General features: G+C 54.7%; 1 protein-coding gene across 1 annotated transcript; it reads left to right on the forward strand.

The window, feature by feature from the left end:
• The first annotated feature begins 4,466 nt into the window (after positions 1–4,466).
• Positions 4,467–5,144, forward strand: BHLHE23 (basic helix-loop-helix family member e23). Its single transcript, XM_043479214.1, has one exon. It carries the CDS (start codon positions 4,470–4,472, stop codon positions 5,142–5,144), a length of 675 nt encoding a protein of 224 aa, XP_043335149.1. The 5' UTR covers positions 4,467–4,469.
• The last annotated feature ends 4,807 nt before the right edge of the window (positions 5,145–9,951 follow it).

The raw sequence follows: 9,951 nt of genomic DNA on the forward strand, positions 1-9,951 counted from the left end.
TCTGTCAATTTTTGTCTGATATATTCAATAATATGGTAAAAGACGTTCTCACATCTGTTTCAGCACCTATCAGACAAATACTCAAGTAAGAATATAAAGGATTTGAACAACACAGCACACTTGATTGAAGACATATATATATATATATAATTTCAACTATGTCCAATAAAATCCCCATCATATATATGAACCATCATATATATGAACTGCAATGTGATGAAACTAGAAATCAACAAGAAAGGAAAACCCCAAAGGTATTTGTAAATTTGGGTGTTTCACCCAATATTTATTTAGACTAGCTTTCCTATGAGGAAATCTTCTAACACTGTTACAGAGAAACTTAAAGACTCTGGGCCTAAACCTGGGGAAGCAGGCAGTAATCTCAGAGGGAAATGATGAGTCTTGATCTAATGTTACAAGCTTTTGGCCAAGCTTATCACTCTTAATGAGCCACAGTGGGTGGACATCTTGTATGGCTGGGGGAGGATGTCAGGAGTGCTTCCTGGAGGAGGAGGTGCATTCAGGCCAGTGGGATGGGCAGGGTGTGCCAGGTGGGCAGAGAGCCAAACCCAAAGCACAGAAACCAGAAACATGCACATCACTGGGGCAGTGCAGTCCATCCTGCCAGTGCTGAGGGCGAGCTGTGACATGGCTCTGGAGCAGGGCTGGGCAGGTGTAAAGACCTGGAACGCCCCAAGGAGCAGGGACTCTATCCCACAGGTGACCGGGACCTACCAGGAATCTTAAGTGGAAGGAGATGAGGTCAGCCAGGAATCTGTGCTGATGGAGAAGGAGGGGCAGAGAAGATGCAAGAAAATCAGAGCTGAAGCCACCAGCGCCAGAACCCTGGGAGGCCCCACTGCCTCGAGTTTCCTGTGGACTCAGGAGCTCTCTCGTTATTACTCAGGGGCAACAGTTTTGCCGCTAACCAAGGAGTCATTTGGGGAGACATATTCATGTTGATGCATTCCATGCATGCCACCTAAACACACAGCAGGGACCACCTCTGCAGGGGGACCCAAAGGTCCAGTGGGTGGAATGTGATGTGGCAGTCATGAGCAACATTCGGGAGATGGTCAGAACCAGGGGACTGTCTCCTACATACCTCACCCAGAGGCCACAAACCAGCAGCTCATATAGCATTAATACCTCCTCTCCTGCAACATGGATAAACTTGGGAACATGTGCAGTGAGAGAAGCCAGTCACAAAAAGCCACACAGTGTGTGAGTCCATTTACGTGAAACATCCAGAGCAGGCAAATCCATGGAGACAGAAGGCAGATGCTGGTTGCCATGGGCTTTGCGAAAGGAGGAACGGGAGGGATGTGGGTCTAACGTATGTGGGTCTTTTCGGGGTGACAAACGTGCCCTGGAACAGATTGTTGTGATGGACACGTGATACTGTGAATAATCTAAAAACCTTGACTTATACACTTTGAATGGGTAAACTGTGTAGTACTTGAATTATATCTTGATAACGCTTTTTTTTTTAAATTCTTCTCATCACCCTGGACTCACCCAGCATGGTGCACACTAGTGGAGTGGAGGGAGAGAGGGAGGGGGAAGGGAGGGCTTCATAAGCTGTCAAGTCCTGTCCACGTGCAGGAGGTGGTGCTCCTGTGGGGCTTCTAACAACCTTAACAAACAGGTTCTGGTAAGAGGGCTGGGAGCATCTTTCTTTGCCTTCCCCCCACGGGACACAGAGATGGTGGACAGTCAGAGGCCAAAGCTGCCACCTGGAGGCTCTGCCACTCTACTTAGGGGACTTGAAGGGCAATTACCAAGCATTACCCAGAGGTACTTGGCGAGAGGTACAGGGAACACACACCCCTAAAGTGAACCTCGGCCCAGGCCCTCCATCACCGGAGAGCCCCAAATGCAGGACCAGTGCTGCCCCAAAGCAGCTGCTAACCTCTTCCCTGCTTGGCAGGGCCTGACACTTACTGGCTGTCCCAACCTGCTGCCCTCGGCCTACCCACGGGGACCTCACCCCAGAGGAACCGCCCACACCAAACAGCAAAGAGCTGACCGCATTTAACCTTCTGCACTTAGGAAATAGCCCAGAAAAAAAAAATCACAACCCAAAAGCAAGTGTGGGCATGCAACACAAAACCAATAAAAACATGAAGAGGTTTGAAATCAATGTTCTTTGGGCCTCTTTCAGCCATGTTCCAGGATTGGCCATGGAATGCCTCTTAGTGTAAACAATTAAACAACTGCCCATCAATGACGTTTGGAAAGAAACTGCTGAGACATCAGAAGTGACATAAGGAACAAGGAACACCCTCTGAGCAGGTGGTGGAGCAGGCGGGGTTCTTGTGCCCACCCTGGAAGGCAGATTCTTCCCCAGGGCTGGCATGGCTTCCGAAGAAGCCGGCCAGGTCTGGGGCAGCGGCCAGGTTTGGGGTAGCAGCTGCACCTGGGTGCCTTGTGTTTTACCCAATTCTAGTGAAGCACTGGCCTTTGGAGCCGCAAAAGGCCTCCAAAAGCAGAGAGGGGAGACTTGCCAAGGTGTCAAGGGTGCCTCACTGTGCCTGGCTGTGCCAGGAAGTGAGGCTAATGGGGACGGGAGGGCCTGAGAACGCGCATTAAACAGCAGGGCCCGCAGGTGGAGTGCAATCTCCCAGGAGGCCAGCAGGTGGCAGCGTCTGCCCAAAAACCACGCCCGTCCAGGCATATTCGGGACTCTCAGCCACGGAGATTGCTTCTACTGCCTCTGTCAGAACCCGTGGGGGGTGGGGGGCCGGGCTGACGTCGGATTTAACTGAACCTCCCAGCGATGCTGACCTGCAGCCACAGCGGGAGCTCCGCTCCAGCCCCTGTTTTGAAAGTCGATCTCCTGGGTGCCTGTGGTTTCAATGAGTACATATTCTGATGACATTCCCACGACCCCACAAGTGCCTGCCAGACACCCCTTGGTTGGTTCAAACGCCCCCATCCTCAGTTTGTCCACTGAGCATACCCTCCCCCTCAACCCCACCCCCAGCCCTGAGGCCCAGAGGCAGGAGGCCCTCAGCTCCCATCAGACCCTACCACTTGCAAGGGCCCGGGGGCATCAGTGGAGATGGCCCACCTCTGCTTACAACCCCTTTCACCCGGAACAGCTCTGCCAGGCCGGGAGGGACGCCCAGGAGGAAGCGCCCCCAATCCCCTGAGGGCTGCGGTGCAGTGGTCTGCAGAAAGCCTTCCCCTGAGCTCCTTCTGGGTGGCCTCTGGCCTCCCAGCAAAGACCAAACTCCCGACCAGGACCAGCCACGCGGGCCTCTGCGCCCACTCCCACCCCCGCCCTCTGCTGCCCCTCCAACAGCCTGGATGCCCCCTGCCCCTCAGTGTGCTTCCCCACTCCAGCGGCTGGGCCTCCCCCATCGCTCTCCAGACCTTGGCCCAGGAAGCAGTGCAGGGGCTCCTTGGAAAAGGCCTCCCCCAGACCCTCCTGGTCCTTCATTCCCAGCCGGACACGCAGGTAGGTGAGACCTGCTCTCCTAAGCATCTGCCCCAGGTTCCGCTCCCCTCATTCCGGGGCCAGAGCGCCGGTCTCTGATGTTCCCACGATAGATGATCCACGTGTTTGCGCTGTCTACTCGAACACTCCCATCCAGTACCGAAGTCCTGGAGAGCCAGCAGGCCCTGGAAGGAGCGCTGGGAGCGCCCAGTTAGCCCCTCGGGTTACCTGGCTGTGCGGTACTACTAGGACACCCATTGGGGAGGAACGCCCCAGGCGTGCGCCCAGCACCTGATCCGGACTCGGCTGGTCGGGCTCCGCGGTGTTCTGCGCGCTCCCTGCTCTGATCCCTGCCTGCGCGACGCCGGACGTGGCTCCTGCAAACGGCACAGAAGAAGAGAAGGAGCCGGACTGAGGCGGGTGCCCACGAGGGACAGGAGCGTACAGCGGCTGCACCCCCGGGGGCGGCAGAAAGCAGCGCTGAGACGCGGAGACGCGGGAACAGCGCTTCTAGGCCCCACCGCGTCCACCACTGTCTCCAACCAGACCCCCGGCTCGCTCATCCCGGTGGCTCCCCCACCCTCGGCTGTCGGTCTGCGCCGCCGAAGCGGCCGGGCTCCGGAAAGAGGCGGTCACCAGGTCCCCTCTGATTGGACCGCCGCGAAGTTCCAGCGGGCGCCTCCGCACCTTAAAGGGGGAGTGGCGGCGAGAGTGGGAGGTAAGCGCTCCCCAGCCCAGCCCTGCGCGCTGCGACGAGAGGTGGTGGGTGGGGGTGGGGGGGGGGCGGTAGGAGAGAAAGAGATGGAATAGGAGGGGGAGGGGAGAAAGGGGAGGGGGAGGCGACCAGGAGGCGGGGCCGAGACGCTGGGAGGCTCGGGGACTGACCGACTGCCGGACGGAAGCGCTAGCCGAGAGCGGCACCGAGGCGGCGCTGGCGGCCAGCGCGCGCGCGGACCCTGGGGCGGCACGGCCTGGGCCGTAGGAGCACCTGCCCGCCCGGCGGGCCCTCGGGCCCAGAGGCGCGGCCATGGCAGAGCTCAAGTCGCTGTCGGGGGACGCGTACCTGGAGCTGAGCCACGGCTACGCGGCGGCGGGCCTCGCCTACGGGGCGGCCCGGGGGCCCGAGGCGGCCCGCGGCTACGGCATGCCGGGCACGGGAGGTGACCTCCCCGCGGCGTCCGCGCCCAGAGCCCCGGCCGCGGCGGCCGAGAGCAGCGGCGAGCAGAGCGGGGACGAGGACGACGCCTTCGAGCGGCGGAGGCGGCGGCGCGGGCCCGGGAGCGCGGCGGACGGGCGGCGGCGGCCGCGGCCGCGGGAGCAGCGGTCGCTGCGGCTGAGCATCAACGCCCGGGAGCGCCGGCGGATGCACGACCTGAACGACGCGCTGGACGGCTTGCGCGCGGTGATCCCCTACGCGCACAGCCCGTCGGTGCGCAAGCTCTCCAAGATCGCCACGCTGCTGCTCGCCAAGAACTACATCCTCATGCAGGCGCAGGCCCTGGACGAGATGCGGCGCCTGGTGGCCTACCTCAACCACGGCCAGGGCTTGGCCGCGCCGGTGGCCGCCGCGCCCTTGACGCCCTTCGGCCAGGCTGCAGTGTACCCCTTCTCTGCCAGCGCCGCGCTGCCCTGTCCAGACAAGTGCGCCGCCTTCTCCGGGACGCCCTCGGCGCTTTGCAAACACTGTAACGAGAAGCCCTAAGGGCCCTGGGCGGTCCCTCCTTCAGCACGCGTCCTTCATTTTACCTTGCCCCCATAACTGCCAGCCTCCCCCACTGGACTCCGCTCTCGGGGAGAAGACGGCCGCACCTCGCTTCCAGCCCCTGTGCTCTGAGCAGTTGGGCCGGCGGAACAGAAGGGCAAAGCCCAGACGGGAGTGGGACTGAACCGGACAACGGGGTGCTGGAATCCAGGTCCTAGAGCCTGCAGCGCCCCTGGGCACTCTCCGGACGCCGCCAGCCATCGACCCTGGAGACAGGACCGGGCTGACCAACCGTGTTTGTCTGGGCGCCACCGCTCAGCCTCAAAAAGAAACCCGGGGTCGCAGCGGGAACAGGGGTTGGCGCGATCGCCGCGCGGGTGGTCCTCCCCAGAGCCACCTGGGGGCTCGCAGAGCGCAGGGACGGAGGGTAGCCCGGGTCCCGGTCCTCTCGGGGCGCGTGTTTGGCCTCCGTCGGCAGTCTTGCCAGCCGCAAGGCCGCGCTCTGGGTGGGCGTGTTCCGCGTCTGCCCGCTCCATGACCGCCCCCCACCCCTCCGCCCCGCGCCTCAGGAGCGGAATTGCGGGATGCGCCCCAACCCGGTCCCGCAACTGTGGTTGCAAGGGAGCTAGACCGCGGACACAAGAAGACCCCGGTTGGTAGCTTTTCGCCTTTCCCGTTTGTTACGTTTCTTTTCTAGCCTGCCTGGAGATGCTGACCTCTGGGTGAGCGGACGTTGACGCCGGCTGCTTCCCATTGTCCCTAAGCAGCCCCTGGACTCTCCGGCCACCACCGACCTGGCGCGGCCCTGGTGAAGCTGTATGGAGATGCGCCCTCTGCTTAAAGGCGGCTGCTTGGAGGAGGGCTCCTGGGGTGTCAGGGGAGGGCCTAGTTTAGCCCTGGTAACAGGCCAAGGCCCCTCTCCACCGACCCCGCACAATTCTGGGAGAGGTGACCCAGCCACGGTGAGTACACGCTGCTGGGGGCACGCCCTGGCCGATGTGCACGGTGACGGGATCTCTTTTAAAGGCAGTTCTCAACTCAGAACTCTGCCGCCAGCCGGGGTCCACGCGCCGCGCACAGCCTGGGCCTCCCAGAGGGACGGAGCTGTGCTCGCCGGTTTGCGCTGGAGCGGTTCTGCCACAATACCCGGCTTTATTAACCCAATTTCCTCGGCTGTCCTTAATGCTGTGCTAATAGGGGGAGGACTGCGGCCCTACAAAGCGGCCAGTCTACAGCGGTTAACTTTAATTAATACATTTCAAAAGGCCCTTTTGTATTTGCAAAATGAAGTGTGTGATTAAGTCTTATTCATAAAGACATATGTTTAATACTGGTTTTTGCTAATTTCCATATTTATTTCTTATTGTCTTCCCCCCCCCCCCGAAACAGACTAGTTTATCAGTTTTGCACGTTCTAAAAGCTGAATGTTGGAAAGTGTGTTTCACATGCCTTTTAGATAACTGCATACTGAGTGTCATCAATTTCTAGGGTCATTTCAAAGTGACTCTGAATCAACTTTACAAATTACTTATAATCTGAAACAGAGCTGCTTATTCTAAAGTCAGAAATGTTTAGCACATCATTTATATTCAGAATAAAGTATTTGATTTCCACTGATTTTTTAAAATAATATGGTGAAATTTTATTATCAAATTAAATAGTGCTCATTTGTGACAGAACTCATAATTTCAGCATTCTGAGAGTTGTGTCAGTTTGGGCCACATGCTTCTAAATCAGTCTAAGAAGTCTCTAAGACACAGGCAACTGATCTGTAAGCAGCCACTCAGCAAATACACCAAATAATAAGAAAAAGAGCTTCCCTGGTGGCTCAGATGGTGAAGAATCTGCCTGCCGATGCAGATGCAGGACACCCGGGTTCAATCCCTGGGTTGGGAAGATCCCTTGGAGTAGGAAATGGCAAGCCATTCCAGTATTCTTGCCTGGAGAATTCCATGGACAGAGGAGCCTGACAGGCTACAGTCCATGGGATCGCAAAGAGTCAGACACAACTGAGGAACTAACACACACACACAATAAGAAAAAGGGGAAGAAAAAAATTTCTCTGCCCCTCTAGGTGAAAAATAACAAATTTTAAAAAGAACCATTAAAGTGAATTCTTCCAATAATTTCGTTTAAGTAAAAGTTAAATTTAAATATTTTTAAAAGCTGCAAACCTGTTTATCCATGTCCTCCCAAAATGGTAGCCATGCTGTTCCCTGGGATTGAGTGAAGGAGTTTTATAAAGTGAAATTAGGTGGGTTTCTCAACAGCAGCCGCTAATCACGCAATCTGAAATATTAAAATGAATGCTTGTTTGGCTTCTCCCAAGTTTATACGACAAAACTCCTCATTCTAAGACAACCTAGACATTGGAAGAACATTCCCAACAGGAAGGGTCTGACCACTCCATGGCCTGTGTGTCCCCAGTATAACCAGCCAGAGGTGCCTGTTTGTGAGCCCGAAACTCTGGGAGCTTCTGATGGGGTTTCTGGTGTCTTCCCCTAAGGCTCATTTTCCTGCAGGGGTGGCATGAGTTGCTGTGAATGAACTTGAGAAAACTCATCACCTGGCGCCTAACCCAGAGCTCGCCTCCTGAACAGGGGACAGGCGGGGGCGGAGGCAGGGGAGGAATTCAGTGGGAAAGAGCTTTTTGTAGCTCAGGTTTGACAGAGCTTATTTTCAAAGGATGTTGTTTAGTCACTCAGTCGTGTCCGACTCTTTGAGACCCCATGGACTGCAGCATGCCAGGCTTCCCTGTCCTTCACTATCTCCTGGAATTTGCTCAGACGCACGTCAATTGAGTCAGTGATGCCATCCAGCCATCTCATCCTTTGCCACCCCCTTCTCCTCTTACCCTCCATCTTTCCCAACACCAATGGGAAATCAGTCTTTTCCAATGAGTCGACTCTTCACATCAGGTGGCCAAAGTATTGGAGCTTCCCATCAGCATCAGTCCTTCTAGTAAATATTCAGGGTTGATTCTTGGAGGAGCAAGATACTAAGGCAAGCCTTTTAAAACCGGCTGCCCAACACAGATAGTGCTGGCCGTGTGTGGAATCTTACATTTTCTGGTGGCTATGTAAAGAAAATAGAAGTAGATGAAATTAGCTTTAATGACTTATTTATTCCACCATAGCCCAACTATTATCATTTTAACATGTAATCAGTATTTTTTAATTATTAGGAAAATATAAATTACTAGGGAAATATTTTACATTTTTTCTTTTTTGTCCTGAGTCTTCAGAATCCAGTGTGTCTTGCATTCAATTGTGCAATTCACACAATCAATTCACAATTCACAATTCAATCAATTGTGTCTGACATTGACAGAGCCCATGTCAGTTCGGAACAGCCCATTTCAAGTGCCCAGTGTCCATGTCCCGGTGGAGATAGCAGCTCGAGATGATAAAAGTGCAAAGCATTCAAAGTGCATTTTTTAAGTCTTTATTTTTAATTGGAAAATAATTGCTTTCCAATGTGTTGGTTTCTGCTGTACATCAGCCTCACACAGTCCAACCACACTGACTCCTGGGGAGTCAGTGGAGTGACCCTGGGGTCCTCCCCGCTCTGGCCAAGGGGTTGTCTTGATTCAGCGGGGCCTTCCGCTACTGCCCCACAGATGAAGGGCTCGACCGCACTGGCTGCTTGCGTGAGTCACTCTCGGACCGAGACTCCTTCACACTCAGGTTACGAGCCCAAGAACCCCGGCTCCTGGCAGCTTGGGGCAGGCTTCTCAAGCCCAGTGGCTCCATGGTGACTCTGGCCAGGGTCAGAAGAGGCAAATTACTTGATCACAGTCCTGCACCTCATTTTCATTTACTGACTGACATGACGGGTGTGGCTCCAGCACTTTCGGTTCTGATGGTGCCCAACACACTTTATGCCCAAAGATCATTCTTTTCTTGGTAGGAAGTTCACGTACCTAAAGCAGCATCCCAGTTTCCAGTAATAGGTAAGGGCGCTCAGACTCCGAGGGCAGAACTCTACCTACACCAGGCTCTACCCCCAGAGACCAGGAGCGTGGACCACACAGAAGGCATCCAGCCCCCACTAGCTCAGGGGTGGACCCCCGAGCACCACACGCATGCTTCCATTGTTTCATTTTGTTGACTTCATCCCAAAGGTGAGGTTTCCTTTTCACATCTGCAGAGGTCATGGAAACCTCCGGGAACCTTGTTTTCCCTTACGAGTAAGCTGAGGAGCGTCCTAGTGCAGATGCTTGCTTTGTCAAGTATGCCTGTCTGTCTCTTTGCAGTCTGGGGGCATTAAAAGAAGTTCTGCCTCACAAAGGACAGATACATGTTTTCCTGAATTGATGGGGAAATGCATCAACCATCACTCTGCCTGGCCCAGCCAGCCTGCCTCTCCCTCTGCTCCGCAGAGGCTCCGGGCCCTGCTTAATCCAGCAGAGAGTGATTACAGCAATTTTATCATGTGAATTTGCCTGGGATATGTTTTTAGTCTTTAATCCCTTTGGGCATCCCATTTGAAGGGATGGGATAGAAGGATTTATGATGGATTAAATAATTTCTCCCTCAATTGCCTCTTTGGGCTTGCAACTCGATGTTCCAACTCCCCAAGTCTGTTCATAAAATCAGAGAGTTAATACACATTTGTACATTTAACCCCAAAGGAGCAAAACCCACATTACCATAAATGCAGGATAGCTGAAATAATTAGCAAAGTAACCTTTGATCCAGGGTTTACCCCATTTAAAAAAGTGACTTGTGCCATTTTCTTCCCAGCCCGAAGTGCCTGAGGCATATGCGTTCATATCACAGTATAAAAGCTGTTTTTTCAGTGTGGC

Source organism: Cervus canadensis, chromosome 10 (assembly GCF_019320065.1).
Source record: "Cervus canadensis isolate Bull #8, Minnesota chromosome 10, ASM1932006v1, whole genome shotgun sequence".
Classification (NCBI taxonomy): domain Eukaryota; kingdom Metazoa; phylum Chordata; class Mammalia; order Artiodactyla; family Cervidae; genus Cervus; species Cervus canadensis.